The sequence below is a fragment of the Hyla sarda genome, chromosome 9 (genome assembly GCF_029499605.1).
Source record: "Hyla sarda isolate aHylSar1 chromosome 9, aHylSar1.hap1, whole genome shotgun sequence".
In the NCBI taxonomy this organism is placed as follows: domain Eukaryota; kingdom Metazoa; phylum Chordata; class Amphibia; order Anura; family Hylidae; genus Hyla; species Hyla sarda.
In genome coordinates, this window is record NC_079197.1 from 111,588,628 (window position 1) to 111,608,688 (window position 20,061).

At 38.7% G+C, this 20,061-nt stretch overlaps 1 protein-coding gene across 1 annotated transcript in view; it reads right to left on the reverse strand.

Moving 5' to 3' along the window:
- AFF2 (ALF transcription elongation factor 2) overlaps positions 1-20,061 on the reverse strand; it is a 674,912-nt gene that overhangs the window by 161,682 nt on the left and 493,169 nt on the right. The window contains exon 9 of the mRNA XM_056540361.1: positions 5,414-5,451. Coding sequence (XP_056396336.1) covers positions 5,414-5,451 — 38 coding nt within the window. The remainder of the gene's footprint in view (positions 1-5,413; positions 5,452-20,061) is intronic.

Sequence of the window (20,061 nt, forward strand, 5' to 3'; positions counted from 1 at the left end):
AATTGCCCTATTTTGACCACCTATAACTTTTTCATTTTTCCATATATAGGGCGGTATGAGGGATCATTTTATGCACTGTCATCTGTACTTTTTATTGATACCCCATTTGCATATATAAAACTTTTAGATCATTTTTTATTAATCTTTTTTTAAATAAAATGTGACAAAAAAGCTGCATTTTTGGGCATTTAAATTTTTTTACGTTTATGCCATTCACTGTAAGGGATACTTAACATTATATTTTGATAGTACAGACATTTACGCACATTTACCAAACATGTTTATAAAAAAAATTACGCTTTTTGGGGGTAAAATGGAAAAAACTGACAATTTTCATTTTTCAACTTTTATTTTACACTTTTTATGTCCCCATAGGGGACTATCTATAGCAATCCTTTGATTGCTAATACTGTTCAGTGCTATGCATAGGACACAGCACTGATCAGTATTATCGTTGATCTTCTGCTCTGGTCTGCTCGATCTCAGACCAGATCAGAAGACCCCGGGAGACAGCTGGAGCCAGGTGAGGGGACCTCCGGCCGCCATGCTGGATGATCGGATCGCCGCGTAGATCTGTATTGATCACGGCATCTGAGGTGTTAATGGTGGACATCTGCGTGATCGCGGATGTCGGCCATTACTGGCGGGTCCCCGGCTGCTACTAGCAGACAGAACCTGCCGTGTATGACGCGAGCACCGTTCAGATGCTCGCAGTCATACACAGGAAGTAAATGTACATCCTGGTGCGGGAAGTTCCGCCAAACCAGGACGTACATTTACGTCCGTGGTCGTTAAGGTGTTAAATAGAACTTTTTAGGTTCATTTATTTGAAATCTTCATTTTAAATGTAAAAAAATATCTTTAATCTTTTCAATTGTGAAGCCCTATTGTCTAGTCAGGCTGTTGCCCCCTCCATACTGGGTCATTCAGCCACAATATGGTCTCCTCATGCTGCTGCCACCTCCATGCTGTGTCATTGAACCACTATATGGTCTCCTCATGCTGCTGCCACCTCCACCCTGTGTCATTCAGCCACTATATGGTCTCTTCATGCTTCTGCCATCTCCAAGCTGTGTCATTCAGACACTATATGGCAGTTTTTCAAAATCTCAGCATGCTATGGGTATGGCTTTTTCAAGATATTTTTTTCTACAGTTGACCTCTAGACTACGGGAGATTAAAAAAAATCTAGAAAAAAATCTAATGCATTTTTAAGATTGGCATTTTTTCTGGAATGTATCCTGTAAACAAATGTAATGGGTAATTAAAGTCTAACACTGTCTATAGGACCCTTTATATTGTACAGTCATTTGGGAGCATATCTAAGTACTTTTGAGCTGTTTTAAGGCAGAGTTAATGTCAAAGTTACCACAAAATGTATGGCTAAGGGTAAATGAATGCTACTCAATTGTTCAAAAACACTGCAGTAACTGATTTTTTTTTAAAATACTTTTAAAAATTAAAAAAGATCCAAAATTTATCATTTTAAAGGCAGATGCCTGATAGTGTGTATATGCACATGAAGGCATTGGAAGAAACAGAGTCTTTTTTCAACTGGTTCAAAATGTTTCCTTTTTGTGAGTAGCAACAGGTTTTGCACCTGCAAAGTAAAGAAGCCATGGCTATTTACAAGCCATCAAAATAAAACCAAAATCCCATTTGGGGGAATAGCTACAGGCATCCTTAAAAAAAAGGACAAAAGTGAGACAAAACACTCTATGCACTGCTTTTTCACAACAATTAATGCACCACAACAAATACTAATACACTTAACTTGCAATGAAGAAGATTTTGCACTGACAGAACTGATGCAGAATGCTCTCTGCTGCTTTTAAGTGCAACTATTATGTATGTGTGGTCCTATATTGAGTTGTTTACTGCTTAGTGTCCCTCACAGAGATCTTCACCTAACATCTGCTATCTCTAAACTGGTTACTGAAGCTATGTTTATAGGCTTCTTTAGTGGCTCTGACATAACACCTATACTGCCTTTTGATTGACTGGGAGAGCTGTTTTGCAAGGCATTATGGGATTACCTGAGGTCATAAAATCTTTCTTCCTTCCCCTTTCTGCCATGTAGTTGATGTTCTTTTAGTAGGTTTGGCCAAAATAACCCGCTCAAGGTTTACCAACATTTGAATTGAATCCAGGTTCAACAAGTTTGGATTGCTTATCTCTAGTAGAAACATTGTTTAGCAAGGGGAAACAATGAGTATGGAAGAATGCTGAAAGTTGGTTTATGTGGCCATGTGACATCATTATGAATTATTTCATCATTGCTGGATCTAAATACAGCTGGATGGACTCATGGAGGCCAGTGGCAGTGAATCAGAGCAGAATTATGCTGTAAGAGCTGAGGTTGCCATTTGACACATCACATTGTGAAATAAAAAATGTTCACTTACTGTTTTTAGTTAGAAAGTTATTAAAATATTAATCACCTTATATAAAAGAAATTTGAGCACAGAGAAGTACAATAGTTACAAATTAGCAATGAACACCCTCAAACAGTCTGCAATGAGTTATTCTGTGGAGGGCAAGAAAGAAAAAAAAAAGGGGGGAAGGAGTCATTGGAGGCTTCAAATTACTGTAAAATGTGTACCTAAATGCATACTGGAATGTTTTAACAGTAATAACATCTATGTCTTCTGCTCAACTGAAACAGCTGTCATCGGCACTTACATTTAACTCTACATATTAGCGTGTGGCTGTTTGCCAAAGCCATTTGCATTTAGAGAATTACACTTTACACTTGTTAATATTGAAAACGACTAAACACATAGCATGTGATGCGCTACCTAACCGGTAATCTATGCATTTAATTCCTATTAACTCCAAAAGTCTCATGTAATACACAATGTATTTTTCCTCTTTTTACATGAACATAGTATACAGTCTGCACTTTTAACCATTTAGTGTATGAATATTCCTGCAGCTGCTGTAATGTTAATATTGACTTAGCGCTATTAGCCATAAGCTGGTAATGATTAAGTTACTCGAGCATGGCTTGTTACAAAATGTATACATAACTGTATGTGATATATATATATATATATATATATATATATATATATATATACAGTGTTTAGGATGTGTTAAATCAACTGGAACCAAACTACAAGGAGTCTTGACCACAAGTGATGGTGACATAAAAAAACAAGCATAGAAGAGAGTGGCACTGCCAAAACAGTGATTATTTATACTAAGGTTACATGAGTCCTCAGGAGTCTCCAATAGTATGAAAGTGGCTCAGTTTTCCTATTCAGTTCCTTTAGCATGTCTGCAGAATAAAGCTATGCATTAACATATATTTCCCATAGACTTGTATGGGACTTTAAACAAAGGATTGAGTAAGGGTTAAATTACCTATCCTAGGTTTGTTGTTGACATATAAGTAACATGTGTGCCAAGGTTCATGTTAATATCTTTAGACATTTGGACGTGATGCTGGAACATTTCTGTGCTAGCATTTCTCCTGTGGTGTTGCTATCAGTGTGTGAAGAGTGGGCTTGACGAAGCGCAGTTTGCGCAATACGCCCAACCCACTCCCTCACCCCCCCCCCTGCTCCTGTCCACTCCCCCGCACTCCATGAGAACGCCAAGATTTCCTTGCATGCAATAAAGAAGCTTTTCTCTATCAAAGACCGGGTGAGTGCTCCATCTTGCTATATCTTTGCATTGGATCTGAACACATTTTATAAGTGGTCAGAAACTTGTAAATAACTCATGAAAGAATAAAGTTCCGTTGAAACCAAGCACATCATTGTTTTTCTTCTGAAATTCCCAATAAGTTTGATGTGTCACAAACAAAAGTTGGATTCAAAATGGCTGCCTTCAAAATGGCTGCCATGGTCCCCCCTCACATATACTAATGTGCCACAAACTGGAAGTTAATATCACCAACCATTCCCATTTTATTAAGATGCATCCATATAAATGGACTACCCTGTAGATTGTTTGCATTGTTACAGGCTAGGCATTTATGTGTAGTTTGTTTTTTGTCTTCTTTTTACATTTTCCATTAGAATGCATTTTGTACTGTGAAAGGGATTCTTTATTTCTTTAAATTTTGTATGCCTGTCAGTATAAAATTGACAGTATGATGTTTCACAAAGTGATGTGTGACATCCTGTAAATGATAAACGACTAAGGAAGTGTATACACCTCCTTGTGCCGTTAAAGGGGTAAGGCACGGGCCATACCGGCCGGCTCTCAGCTGAATCTTGTAGCTGAAGGCCGGCGTTAATAGCCAACATGTGGCGGCTATTAACCCTTTAGACAGTGGCTTTGACAGCGGCATCTAAAGGGATATTTAAATACTCCCTAGTGGTCCAGTGGGATTGATCACCCCCCGCAGCACAATAGTGGTGGTGGGGAGGCGATTCAAGGATGAGGTAACCAGAGGGCTTACCTCTCTTCCTGTGACTGCTGCGGCTCTGAGAATGATAAAGCCTGGCAGGACATGGCTTTATCAATTGAGCGCAGAAAACACAAATCAATGTGATTCTATGGAACCACATTGATCTTTGTCAGGAATCTAATGATTCCTCCTAAAAGTCCCCTAAGGGGACTAAAATTGTAATAAAACAGTTTAATAAAAGTAAAAAAAAAAAACACACATTAACCCCTTCCTCATTAAAAGTTTAAAACACCTCCCAAAATTCCATATAAAAAATATAAAAACATAATAAAAATAAACATATGTGGTATCGTCGCGTGCGTAAATGTCTGAACTATAAAAATATAACATTAATTAAACTGCACGGTCAATGGTGTATATGTAAAAAAAATACCAAAGTCCAAAATTGCATATTTTTGGTCACTTTGTACACTCCAAAAAAAAGTATAAAAAACTATCAAAAAGTCCCAAACAAAAATGGTACCGATGAAAACTTCAGATCATGGTGCACAAAATGAGCTCTTATATCGCCCTGTATATGGAAAAGTAAAAAAGTTATAGGGATCCGATAAAGACATTTTAAACCTACTTATTTTCGTGCATAAAAGTGCAAAAATGTGCGTTGAAAATGGAAAAAAATATATATTTTTTTTCAATTTAGCCCCAAAAATATTTTTTTTCTGGTTTCGCCGTAGATTTTGTGGTAAAATTATTGATGTCATTATATGGGTCTATAGGTGGAAAATTGAAAGCGTTAGGATTTTTAGAAGGTGAGGAGGATAAAATGAAAGTGCAAAAATGAAAAAACGTGTTGTCCTTAAGGGGTTAAGAAAAAGGAAGATTGAAGCAACCACTGTTTCAGAGTACAAAGGGATTCAGTGCAGCAAACAGTCACATGGAGATAAACAAAAACATTGTATTAATATTATTAATAATATTGTTTTTCCTGAATTCTTAAATACTTATCATTAACACAAATTCTATGGTTCATAAAATGTTAAAATGATGTCTTACTTTACTGGGTTACTTCTCAGCTTTGTTTTTTCACTGGCCTGTAAAAAAGAAAAAAATATAAAATGTAGGTTATTCACCATTCATGGTTTACTATTATTCATGATAAAAACATCATCAGACATGGACTAACAATTCCTGAGCACTTAAGCCTATATTCAAGTATATGGTAAATATCTACATGTCCTTTTATATAGGCAAATACCTGCCCAATAAAAATAGACTATGTATAAGTCGTGAGGGGACTCTTGTTGAAAAGACCATTTAGACACACGTTATTATGGAAGGAGGGGGGAGGGGCTGCCCAAATAATTGCTGGATCATTCATGTGGCCCCATTATTGTTGGTAGCACATCCCCTGTTTATATGGGGAGCTGCACTGCTAAGAATAATTTTTAGGCTTTTGATAATTAATGTAATCAACTAACAAAGATTTGCTTGTTTGTCAGCTGATCTCTATGGGAGAGATTTATCAGAACCTGTGCAGAGGAAAAGTTAATTAGTTGCCCATAGCAACCAGATTGCTTCTTTACTTTTTCAGAGGCCTTTATAAAAATGAAAGAAGCGATCTGATTGGTTGCTAGGGGCAACTGGAAAACTTTTCCTCTGCACAGGTTTTGATAAATCTTCCCCTACGCCTTTTAGACAAAGCAATAATTGTCCCATTTTGCGTATAATTGTCTTGTGTAAAAGGGGCCTTTACACATATCAACAAAATAAGATCATGTGGTAAGATGAATTTCATACAACTCACTGAACATATTAGACACTGTTCCTTATGTTTCTTCATGTCTGGCATACTATACCCAAAGAAAACTGACACATTGGCCCTTATTTACTAAGAGTGGAGTGGAGTTTTCTTTGTGGGTTTTAGTTCCCTAAGGGTCTATTCACACGTACAGTATTCTGCGCAGATTTGATGCGTAGGATTTCAAGCTGTGTTAAGTTTACATTGAAATCTGCAGCAGAAAATCCTGCGCATCAAATCTGCACAGAATACTGTACGTGTGAATAGACCCTAAAGGTATTTTTCCGCAGTATTTACTAAGGTTTCGCTATGTTTTGCACTTTTCCCTACATTTTGCTTTTTTTACAATTGCTCTGAATTGTGGGGTTTTCCAGAGCTCAAATCTACCACATTTTCTGTGGAAACCTTAGTACATATGCTGGGATTTTTTTCTTTTTTGAGTAAAGAGAGTTGGTAGGGTTTATACATTTTTTGTTGCAAATTTTGGGGCAGACACAATTTGTGGCACACTGTGCCAAATTCTGTATGGTGGAGATTTGTCAAAACTTTTGAAAAGGAAACATTGTCCAGTTGCCCATAACAACCAATCAGAACGCTTCTTTAATTTTATACAAGGCCTCTGAAAAATGAAAAAGCGATCTGATTGGTTGCTATGGGCAACTGGACAATTTTTCCTCTGCACAGATTTTGATAAATCTCCCCCATGTCTTCAACTTAAGCAGTGTTTCCCAAACGTTGTCCTCAAGCACCCCCAACAGGTCATGTTTTCTGGATTTCCTTAGTCTTTCACAGGAGATATAATTATGGTCAGTGAATCAGGCTTCACCCATTATAACGCCTGTGAAGGACTAAGGAAATCCAGAAAACATGACCTGTTGGGGGTGCTTGAGGAACGCATTTGGGAAACACTGAACTAAAGTAACTAAAATAAAGCAACTTTGCAAATAGCCTTGATGAAAAACACAATTTCTATTGTTTTGTCCACAGCCCCTCTGCAGGGCTATGTGAAATGAGGATAGATAAATTTACATTGAGCAGTGTACGATGTGATGGTTGAATCCCACATTTTCAGATGTGTCATAGTAGAATGTGTACAAATCCTATAAACTCTAGAATGTATTCTGCTAATAGATTCATAGGAAACAGCAGGGAATTCCAGTAAACCACAGACCTTCTAACACTACATTGTAAATTCCATGTAGATGCGCCATCCAGGGTTGTAAAATTTGATCATGCTGTTATAATTCACAGACAAAGTCTAACCATGCAGTCACAATACTGTCCATATATTGCACCTGTATTTCCACCTCTGCTCTTTAAAAAGACCAATATAAAAGCGTCCTTTTTGAAGACATAGGCCTAGTTTTGGTAATTTAAATCTGTGTATAGAAAAAGGGTGTGGGGCTTGAGCAAAAGTTGTTTGGCTTAATATGTGTCACTGCGCCCCAAATATTTGGCACTAAATCCTAGTGCAATTTAAGCCAGCTAATCATTGATCTAAACTGGAACAGTCTTAGCCCCTGTAATAAATCTGCCACCTTAAAGTGGTACTCCACCCTAGACATCTTATCCCCTATCCAAAGGATAGGGGATAAGATGTCTGATCGCGGGGGTCACGCTGCTGGGGACCCCCGCATATTGCATGCGGCACCGACCTGTTTCTTGTCCGGAAGAGCTAGAGGGTCTGGGTCGCGACCTTGGGAGCGGAAGTCTGTGACGTCACTACTCCGCCCCCGTGTGACGTCACGCCCCGTCCCCTCAATGCAAGTCTATGGGAGGGGGTGTGACGGCCGTCACGCCCCATCCCATTGACTTGCATTGAGGGGACGTGGCGTGATGTCACACGGGGGCGGAGTCGTTACGTCACAGACTTCGGTTCCCATGGTCGCAACCCAGACCCTCCAGCGCTTCCGGACAAGAAACAGGTGGGTGCCGCATGCAATATTGCAGGTGTCCCCAGCGGCTGGAAATTTTTGGGTTTTAGTTTTTTCCTCCTCAACATCTAAGAGCCACATGTTTTCCCCGTTTATTAGACCCATATAATAACTTGTTTTTTGCGTGACCACTTGTACTCTGTAACATCATACATTTTTCCATATAATGTACAGCATAATAAAAAAAATATATATATATTTATGGTGGAAAATTGAAAAAATACAAAAATTTTGCTATTTTTTTTAATGGTGGGCTTTGCATATCTGTGAATTTTGGATCCCTTTTCATACCCTTTTTCTGGGATGTGATGTGAGCAAGAATTAGGAATTTTGGACTTGAGTATTTTTTTTTTTTTACATTTACACCGTTTACTGTAAAGGATCATTAATATTATAGAAAGAATAGTATGGATAGCGCTCACCTCCTCCGTGCACGTGCAATCAGTCCTCCTTCACCGTCTTGAAGATTAAAAATCCAAAGTCACAGCACTGGTAATCCATTAATATCCACATAATACAAAATACGGTGCAATCCAACATGTTCGAGGTAAAGAGGGGGGGGGGGGGGGTTCTTTACTTTGAACATGTTGGATTGCACCTTATTTTGTACTATGTGGTTTTTAATGGATTAAAATAAATGGACATTTTACCAGTGCTGTGACCACTTTGGATTTTTTTTTATCATTAATATTATATTTTAATAGTTTGTACATTTCTGCACACAGTGATTCCAAATATGTTTGTTTATTTATTAATTTATATAGTTTTTTACATATTTTTTTTAAATTATTTTTTAAGGGGGGCTTAGAGGGGCTTATTTACTTTTATTAAAACTTTTTTTTAAGTCCCCACAGGGGACTATTTATTATAATCTATTGATTCCTAACACTGGTCAGTGCTATGTATAGGAATGGCACTGATCAGTGTAATCTGCAATCTACTTCTCTGTTGTGCAAGAAAGCAGACCATAGCAGAAGATCGTCGGAGACGTCCGATTGTGCCGCAGATGGTCCGATGAGTTTCTGAATGCACTCCTAGGACTTTAGATGCTGTGATCAGTATTGATTATGGAATCTGAAGGCTTAAAGGGGTATGAAAACATCTTATCCCTTATAGGGGATAGATGTTAAATCGCAGGGGGTCCTGATGCTGGGGAGCAGCAGCGTCCAGAACACGGAAGCTTGCAGCGTGCAGCGTCTGTGTTTGTGATGTCACGCCATGCCCCCTCCCTCCATTCATGTCTATAGGAGGGGCCGTCACGCCTACTCCCATAGACATGAATGGAGGGGGGTGGTGGCTGGCATTGCCAGCCATCGGGCATGAAGCGGTCCTAGCAGTGGGGCCCCCACAATCTAACATCTAATAAGATTTTCAGCAAAGTACGCCTTTAATGGCAGGTGTCAGCATGGTTGCTGTTGTCCACCATTACCAGCGGGTCCAAGGCTGCAACCTGCAGTCTATGAAGCGAGCGTGGCTCCTGTTCTTGCTTCATAGTACAGATGGGACTTAGGACTTCCATTTAGGTCCTGTGTCTTCAACAGGTTAAACAGTGTTATCTAAGTTTACACTTTCTAAGAATGAGACAGTTTTAGTAAATCTGGGCCATAGTTATGAGGGATGCAAACTTTGCTAGAGGGGAACTTGGAGCAAAATGAAAGAGCATCAGGGTTTTTTTTTTTTTTTTTATTATTAGTTAGCAGACCCAGTACAATACTTCATTTTAGAAAATATATCAAGTAGCATGAAATATCCCCTCCTTTATGAAGGACAATACTCTACAACAGTCTGCTTCCTCTTTTATGAATTGTGTATCATACAATTTTTCTAGCTTATTCACCATATACAATTTAGAAATATAATGTAAAGAAAAATCTATAATCACATGTTTTAAATTCAGCTTTTTAAAATTTTTCCCACATGATGTCTTACTACAAACTCATTTCTTTTACTAGCATCTGAGGCATCAACTTTTACAAACACTCGTATTATTTAAATTCATATTTATGGATAAGACTATAATTATTTTTTATTGCACTTCAAAACGGTGAAAAGGGAAAAAAGTGTCAATGTAAATGCCCTCAGTCTTATGCTTTATTGGCACTTCAATGCAAAGTCATTTTCTTCTAATGCACTTAAAAGCAGAAACTGACAGTGTTAAAACACTAAAACACTCCTCTATATAAACGGCTTTGTGGATGTGGCTGGTGGTCTGCCCAGCTCCCGTTGAAATGTGTGATACAATTACCATTGCCATTAGCATACTGATTCCTTCCTCATGACAAGTGATCACACGCCACAATAATTGAACTGTAGAGGTTAATGCTAAAAAATGCTGCCCTGCTCTTTCAAGACACAAAGATCTGACAAAGAAAACCAACTACGCTATTATCTTGGCATATACTGCAAACTGGAATTAAAGGAGACCATAGACATGACAGAAATAAAGCTAATCAGATATGGGGGAAAATACATAATTGAAGCATCTATGGTGTCAAAACAAGTCAGTTCTGATCAATGGAAATATGTTCTATTGGTTAGAACATGCACTGAAATACTTTGCAATAACATTCTCTTTTGTTAATATTTATTATGTATGGAACATAATTGGGCAGAAGTGCTTGCCTTTTTTTCTGAACCTTGTGTTTTTTTTACCAGCCTGCCTCATCACTGTTATTCCTACTGGGGATAAGTTAACTCTCCAGATTCTGGTTCTATAACCCCTGGTAATCTGCTGTCACTTCCAGGGATAACACAATCCAGCTGCCCTAAAGCACCTAAAATGAAGTATTACATGGAGCCAGGGGCAAACTTATGGCAGGAGGAGTGGGCCCTCGATCCATCTTATCCAGCGGGTAATGTGGGCTGTTTGGAAGAACATTCAAACCACCCATATTATATTCCACTCACTAACCAGTGAGTCTAGGACACCAGTCAGGGATCACCAGGTTAGCAAGCCCCAGCTTATGGTGTAGGCTGCAGACTGAAGACAGATTGGATCCATCCAGTCTGCCAATTACTCTAGATATGTCCCTGCATGGACTAGGTTCAAATTAATGGTCAATTATGTAACTCTTCATCGTGTTAAGACTTCTAGAGCAGAAACCACTGTATAAAAGCACTTCTTGTATTTGATGTATAGAGGGAGGATCTAATCAAATGGACCCCATATGCCCTGACAGAGACCACAGAGTAGGGTAGTCCACCATCTGTAAATTAAAACTTCAGCTACTTATAATAGTAGATAAATTAATTGATTTATGAGCAATTCCTTAAGAAAATGTTAGGATGAGAATGCTTCCTTTAGGATGGGTTAATATTGCATTTAAAGGGGTTATCCAGGAAAAAAAACTTTTTTTTTATATATATCAACTGGCTCCAGAAAGTTAAACCGATTTGTAAATGACTTCTATTAAAAAAAATCTTAATCCTTTCAGTAATTATGAGCTTCTGAAGTTAAGGTTGTTCTTTTCTGTCTAAGTCCTCTCTGATGACATGTGTCTCGGGAAACGCCCAGTTTAGAAGCAAATCCCCATAGCAAACCTCTTCTAAACTGGGCGGTTCCCGAGACAGGTGTCATCAGAGAGCACTTAGACAAAAAAGAACAACCTTAACTTCAGAAGCTCATAAGTACTGAAAGGATTAAGATTTTTTAATAGAAGTAATTTACAAATCTGTTTAACTTTCTGGAGCTAGTTGATATATAAAACAAGTTTTTGCCTGGAATACCCCTTTAACTCCTTAGCATGTATGTCCAAAAAGCTTCCAATGTATATAATAAAATCTCATATAGATGCCAAAAGGACACCCTTTTTGCCCCAGTATATGTGAGTATAGCTTTCCCTGTGTAACAACGGCAGTTAGCAGCCATTGGCATTCAGCGTGTCGAGCTGTGTACCTTGGCCCAAGCTGCACACATGGTGTTTGCTCATCACTGCGAGCTCTGGACTTCCTCCTTTGCACTGTCACAGGTGGCGGTAGTTTTTGATGCACCCCAAATGGGCCATGTGCTTGCAGGTACTGTAGCTTTAAGGGTTCTTGCACATCCATGATTCCGCCTCTCCTCCAATCCTGGCCAGGCACTGCCTATACCCTATACACATATACACTACTGTTTTCTAGTGCCTGAGCAATATTGAGTATTCACTCTGTGAAACTGTCTGTTTGTTCTGTTATCTTGTGTTCTAGATGTAGGCTGTTTCCTGACTTCATCTCTGTCCTCCAGTGTATGACATGGACTGTTGCCTGAGCTTTCAGCAAGCTAAACACCATCACTTATGAGCTACTCAGCTTTGCTCTGCTGAATCAAACTCTATTGCTGTGCTTATACAATGTACAGCATCAGTATAGAGACCTGTCCAGGATAATATCCACATTGAAGATATTATCAGAAGCATCTGTCATATATTTGCTATAAAAATTACAGATGCTATAACAAAAGACAAACAGACACCATTATAATCATTGGGGTTCATTGTGCGGTTAGTGTCCCTCAATTGATGGATGGGACAGTGCCCTCCTTTTCTTTTTCTCCTCCTTTCATGGAACAGAAAAACAGACATGCAACTGTGTGTTGTTACAAGGACAAAATCTTTAAATTTTTACTACTATGACTTGGTTGCAAATCCTTTGCAGTAAATTACAGCCTGAAGTCTGGAACGCATAGACATCACCAGACATTGCTGGGTTTCATCCCTGGTGATGCTCTGCCAGACCACTACTGCATCTGTCTTCACTTCCTGCTTGTTCTTGGGGCATTCTCCCTTCAGTTTTGTCTTCAACAAGTGAAATGCATGCTCAATCGGATTCAGGTCAGGTGATTGACTTGGCCATTGCATAACATTCCACTTATTTCCCTTAAAAAACTCTTTGGTTGCTTTTGCAGTATGCTTTGGGTCATTGTCCATCTGCACTGTGAAGTGCCGTCCAATGAGTTCTGAACCATTTTGCTGAACATTTTGCTGCTTTTGTCAGCAGTCACATCATCAATAAATACAAGAGAAGCAGTTCCATTGGCAGCCATACATGCCCACTATGCCATGACACAACCACCACCATGCTTTACTGATGAGGTTGTATGCTTAGGATCATGAGCAGTTCCTTTCCTTCTCCATATTCTTCCCTTCCCATGACTCTGGTATAAGTTGATCTTGGTCTCATCTGTACATAGGATGTTATTCCAGAACTGTGAAGGCTTTTATAGATGTCGTTTGGCAACTCTAATCTGGCCTTCCTGTTTTTGAGGCTCACCAATGGTTTCCATCCTGTGGTGAACCCTCTGTATTCTCTCTGGTGAAATCTTCTCTTGATTGTTGACTTTGACACACATATGCCTACCTCCTGGAGAGTGTTCTCCATCTGGCCAACTGTTGTGAAGGGGGTTTTCTTCACCAGTGAAACAATTATTCGGTCATCCTCCACAGTTGTTTTCCTTGGTCTTCCGGTCTTTTGGTGTTGCTGAGCTCACCGGTGCGTTCCTTTTTTTTAAAGAATGTTCCAAACAGTTGTTTTGGCAACGCCTAATATTTTGGCTATCTCTCTGATGGGTTTTTGTTTTATGATGGCTTGCTTCACTAATAGTGACAGCTCTTTGGATCTCAGCTTTAGAGTTTACAGCAACAGATTTCAAATGCATATAGCACATTTGAAATTAATTCTGGACCTTTTATCTGCTCATTGTAATTGGGATAATGAGGAAATAACACACACCTTGACATGGAACAGCTGAGAAGCCAATTGTCCCATTCATTTTGGTCCCTTAGCAAGTGGGAGGCACAAATGCAAACTGTTGTAATTCCAACACCGTTCACCTGATTTGAATGTAAATACCCTCAAATTGAAGCTGACAGTCCGGAGTTAAAGCAGATCTTGTTCGTTTCATTTCAAATACATTATGGTGGTGTAGAGAGCCAAAAATGTTAGAATTGTGTTGATGTCCCAATATTTATGGACCTGACTGTATCAGTGAAAAGATTTTATTTTAGTCTTTAGATGTTGAATGCTTCGATTAGGCATTAATTATAGACTCTTCTTCAATATGTGTTGATTGGAGGCCAGAAACTTAGTATGAGCTTGACCTTAAAATAAAACTGTCAACCTGTTCACCCACACTAAACCCAATACAAGAGTCCACTTACTAAAATATGTCCAGTATGTCCTAAGATATGTCCCCCAGAAAATTCAGTGAATAACGCACTAGAAGCAGGGCCCCCTCTCAATTTAGATATTCATTGTCTGTAATTCCACTTCGTAGTGATGTGGAGTCGCTGGTCACAGGAGCGCTCAGTCACCTCATGTGCTCTATGCAAAGGGCTTAGCACTGTTGTGGTGAGTGACTCCAAGTCACTAGAACGTGGAGTCGCAGACCACGAATATATAAATTGAACCAGCGGGACCCTGCCTCTAGTGCACAATTCACTGAATTTAGCAAAGGATCTTCTGGGGGACACAAATCAGCGTCTAATGGATGTATTTTAGTAAGTGACCCCTCATTGGTCTCCTCTTCAACCACACTATAACGCAGTGTATTGAATATATTAGTGTGTATGAACAGGCTGATGGTTTTCCGATTCCACATGAAAGGCATAGGCTGGGCCTGGAAAGCCCAATAATCAGCTGTTCTGCAATGCTGCCATGGATGGATCTATGCTGTAAACAGGGCTGGCTCCATTCACATAGTGGCCTTGACTGGTTACTGCAGCTCGGCTCTGTTCACTGCACTAAGGATAGGCTATTAATATGTTAGCTACAGGGAATGACATTTCTCTGTTGCCTTATTCAGTATTATTGAAAAGCTTTCTTTCATATTATATAATATTATATATTCACTCATCATTTCACAAACGCTCTTTTCCTCTTTGCAATAGAATTTATGGATGTGACATATTTTCACAGATTTCTTTCAGTATTAAATTATGTATTTCCGAGACTAGAATGGTTGACTTAACCTTACATTAGACAGTGCTGTATTACATTTAGCACATTCTTTCTCTCATCAAAGCTATAAAACGACAATGAGTCACTGCTGTAAATAAAGCAACAAAAAGGGATGATGAGAACCTAAACGCACGGTAACCATAAAACAAATTCCAAATCTGCATCCGACTTTTCCACTCCTCCTCCCTCCGTCATAGCTGCGGGCTTTAACCTAGGTTCCCTAGTGGGTAATCACTATCTGGATATGAATGAGCCGGCGTCTTAATCTTCTCTTCCTAATCACATTTTTTGCAGTTCTAAAATCCTTGCAGTACTCTCTCCCAAAATGCCAGTTCTTGGCTGATAGGAGATGTAGTTTAATAACAAGGTCAGCTTGCTAAGGTTATCGTGAAACATGGTAGGAGCGGCCAGGGCATATGGCTATCATTCCATTTGGAAAACTATTAATATTTGCTAATAATAAAAAAGGCCACGCTATGGCCAAATGTTCGGATCAATTTCATCTTGTGAAACTGTTGAAAAAACAAACACCAAATCATCCAAATGAGTAAATTCCAGGGCCTCTCAGCTTGCCTTAGACATAGAGGCTAGGTCGAGTTTATTGCTGAACCCATTGATCTGTGTACAGTCCATTTATCATTCATGAAAAGAGCCAGTGATCTTCACAGTATATTAGAAGAAACAACTGAGATCATCTGTCAACGGGCCTCTTATTTCTGTTTCCCTCTCCACAGGGACCGCATCTCCTTCGATTCTTCTTGAATTAAAATGTTGCTAAGCAACACAGCTGGGGGCACCGATGGTAGAATAGCTTCAGTCTATCAAACTGTTTAAGCAGCTGGAGTTTTCAGTGGTGAGGTTTTTTTTTCCCCTGAACAATCATGCATAATTATGGAACACAAGCCATACTCCAATACCCCAGAATATCACATATGTTTAATGTAAAGTGGGACAAAACCTTTTCTGATGTAAATTTGAGGTGGAATTCACCATTATCATTGCTGGACTCTCTCCAATGGCTTATTTGGAGCTGTCATAAGTGTCATGGGATGTATTTGTAAAGAGCAATCTATCAGATTAATCCTGAGTGCTGTCATTTCAAGTCTTTTGTCTACAATGAAATGCCAATGTTTAGATTGTTCTTAAAATGTTTTAATAAACTAAAATTTGAAACAATATATTAGGGCTACTAAGCTGCCATCTGCATAATATCCTACTGAATATAGTTTTTCTATATATTCTTATGCAAAAATAATATTTCCTTATGTATTTATTTATTTATCTATTTATTGTTCCTTATGGAACAATATGGGTGTATAGCTTGCCTTGTAAGGCCAATAAGTCATCTGTGAACCATATTTTGCATTTATCTGCTGCCCTGACTCCTTAAAGGGGTTATCCACCAAAAGGGAATTTTAGTACTAATCTGCCAGACAGTTCTTGTTTTAAGGCTAAATGGCTATATTGTAAGATTACCATTACTCTGTTGCTCTCTTTTTGTGAACTGGCTATTTCATGCTGGAGTTTCCTCACTTCAACTACAAATTCCATAATTCATTGATTGTAAGTGAGAGGTCACTTTTCTCCCTCCCACAAATCAGCCACCCACCCACTGAAGCACAAATGAGCTTCATTCCATGCAAAGTGTTTTTTTTTTTTTTTTTTTGCATAAGATGCAGCTCCATGCATAAAATATTCTCTGACCAGGGTGTGTCCAGCTGCTGCAAAATTACAATCCTTACAGAATCATCTCCCTCCCCCCAGCGGTCACTCCACCCATTGAAGCAGACAGGCTCCTTTCATCACTTGGCTAGTGATGTAATGTTTCGGGCAGCACTGCAACCTGGGAAAACCTGAGACAACAGTGATTTTGTATGCTGTTAAAATTAACATTGGTGCAAAATATCCTGGTATGCACCTTTAAGTCAAAGTTTTATCTTGTGACAGATGCCCTATACCTGTCATATATTAAAATAAATTTCTTGAGATAATTGCTTTTGTCTATAAACTTATTCAATGAGGTTTTTTGTTGCTAATCAACTGGTGCCAGAAAGTTTAACAGATTTGTAAATTACTTCTATTTAAAAATATTAATCCTTCCAGTACTTATCAGCTGATGTATACTACAGAGGAAGTTGTATAGTTCTTTCCAGCCTGACCACAGTGCTCTCTGCTGACACCTCTGTCCATGCCAGGAATTGTCAAGAGTAAGAGCAAATCCCCATAGCAAACCTCTCCTGCTCTGTGGTCAGACAGATAAGAAAAATACAACTTCCTCTGTAGCATTCATGTGTACAGCAGCTGATAAGTACTGGAAGTAATTTACAAATCTGTTTAACTTTTTGCAACCAGTTGATAATTTTTTTCCCCCACTGGAGTACCCCATTTTTCTTTAGCGCAGCATATTTCACATTGCATCAAAACCGGTGAGAAGACACACAGGGCTAATCACGGCAGCCCTGTGTGTGCAGTAAGGTTTGGTGGCGGGGCAGCATCACATGGCTGTGACATGCAGGCCAGTCTCCAAACCTCACTACACATAAAGGAATGCTGCGGGTAGCTCTGTTTGTCTGCTCATAGGAGAATACGCAGCATATCTTTTACTGTGCACCAGATTTCACTCAGTGTCAAATACGCTTATGCTATGTATGACTCAACCCTAAAGCTGTATAATGGCCGGGGTGTATTAAAATCTATTTATTATTTTTTTTTTAAACTAAAAGTTCCTCAATATGTTTGAATAATACAATGGATTTTTATGGTTTATAGTAAAATAATAAATATATTTGAATGAAAAGTTATACATTTAATAAAGTTATAAAAATTTACATAGCGGCTAAAAACGAAAGTAAAAGTGCCCGGCTAGCTCAGGGAGCTGTTTGGGATCGCCTCGGTATAATCACGGCTTCCCGAACAGGTGTAGCAGAGGAGGAGGTCTTCTTACCTTCTCCTGTGCTGTCCGATGGCCGAATGAATGCTTCAAGCCTGAGATCCAGGCTTGAGCATTCAATCGCCGAAAACACTGATTGATCCATTCCTATGGAGAAGGATCAATCAGTGTAAAAAATCAGTTAATGCAATGTTATAGCCCCCCCTATAGGAGCTATAATATTGCATAAGAAAAGTGTAAAAAAAAATCATTAACCCTGCAAATTATCCCTTCCCCTAATAGAAAGTTTGAATCACCCGGCATTTCCAAGAATAAAAAAAACACAGTGTAAATAAAAATAAAAATAAACATATGTGGTATTGCCGCGTGTGGAAATGTCCGAATTATAAAAATATACCACTTTTTAAACTGCACATTCAATGGCGTACGCGCAAAAAAATTCCAAAGTCCAAAATAGGGCATTTTTGATCACTTTTTATACCACAAAAAAGTGAATAAAAAGTGATAAAAAAGTCTTATCAAAACAATGGTACCACTAAAAACTTCAGATCACGGCGCAAAAAATGAGCCCTCAAAGCACCCTGAACACAGAAAAATAAAAAAGTTATAGGGGTCAGAAGATGACCATTTTAAACTTATAAATTTTCCTGCATGTATTCATGATTTTTTTCCGGAGTGATACAAAATCAAACCTGTATAAGGCTGGGTTCACACTACGTTTTCTCCCATACGGGAGCGCATACGGCAGGGGGGAGCGAAAAGCTCGCGCTCCCGTATGTCACCGTATGCGCTCCCGTATGTCATTCATTTCAATGAGCCGACCGGAGTGAAACGTTTGGTCTGGTCGGCTCATTTTTGCGCCGTATGCGCTTTTACAACCGGACCTAAAACTGTGGTCAACCACGGTTTTAGGTCCGGTTGTAAAAGCGCATATGGCGCAAAAATGAGCCGACCGGACCGAACGTTTCACTCCGGTCGGCTCATTGAAATGAATGACATACGGGAGAGCATACGGTGACATACGGGAGCGCGAGCTTTTAGCTCCCCCCTGCCGTATGCGCTCCCGTATGGGAGAAAACGTAGGGTGAACCCAGCCTAAGTAGGGTATAATTTTAACTGTATGGACCTACAGAATAAAGATAAGGTATCATTTTTGCCAAAAAATGTACTGCGTAAAAACGGAAGCCCCCAAAACTTACAAAATTGTGTTTTTTCATCAATTTTGTTTCACATTGATTTTTTTTCCTGTTTTCCTGTAGATTTTTGGGTAAAATGACTAATGTCATTACAAAGTAGAATTAGTAACGCAAAAAATAAGCCATCATATAAAATTTTAGGTGAAAATTTTAAAGAGTTATGATTTTTTTTTAAAGTAAAGGAGGAAAAATTGAAAATTTAAAAATGGAAAAAGCCCAGTTCCTTAAGGGGTTAAGTATTGGAAACATCAACATTTAGTTCTGTTTTTCTTCTTTAATTTTCTTTATTATTTTTTTGTACGTTTTATGCAGGCAGCCATCTTAACTGAACTGTTATAGTGATACTAATATTCTTTACTACAAGTAGAATGGAAATATGCACATAAAAAATCTTTAGAACCAAATCTTAGTATGGGGCAGGCCTGTTAGTATGCTCTGTGACTTGTGCAGAGGAGGCTACAGGAAAGGAAAGGGAAGGCGTGACTGAGCTCCTATTGTCTTCTTTATGTACTTATGTCACCTTTCACTGTATGCTGTACAGATCCCTTTCTGGCAGTCCACATCTTGTTATTACAGACAGAACAAAAAGTCTCAGCTTTGTTTTAGACATAGTGGTCAGAATGAAAACGGAAATATTTTTGCAAAATTTGAAAATATAACAGTAACATGGAAAATTTGAAAAACATGTCATCAAAAAAATATTTTAAAATATGTTTACCATAAAAACTTGATTTAAACAATAGATCATTTTCTGATTACACTTTGTCACTGTTATAGATACTCCATTCCCTTACAATAAGGCATATTCCTTTTTGTCTCTGCATTGTTTAAGCTCTCCCACTTCTCTTGCAAATTCTTCAAACTGTACTGTTCTCCTTACATTCTGCCCTCTTTACTGGAATTCATAAAACTGGGCTGGGCTACACTGAGACAAGGGACTGGTAGAACAG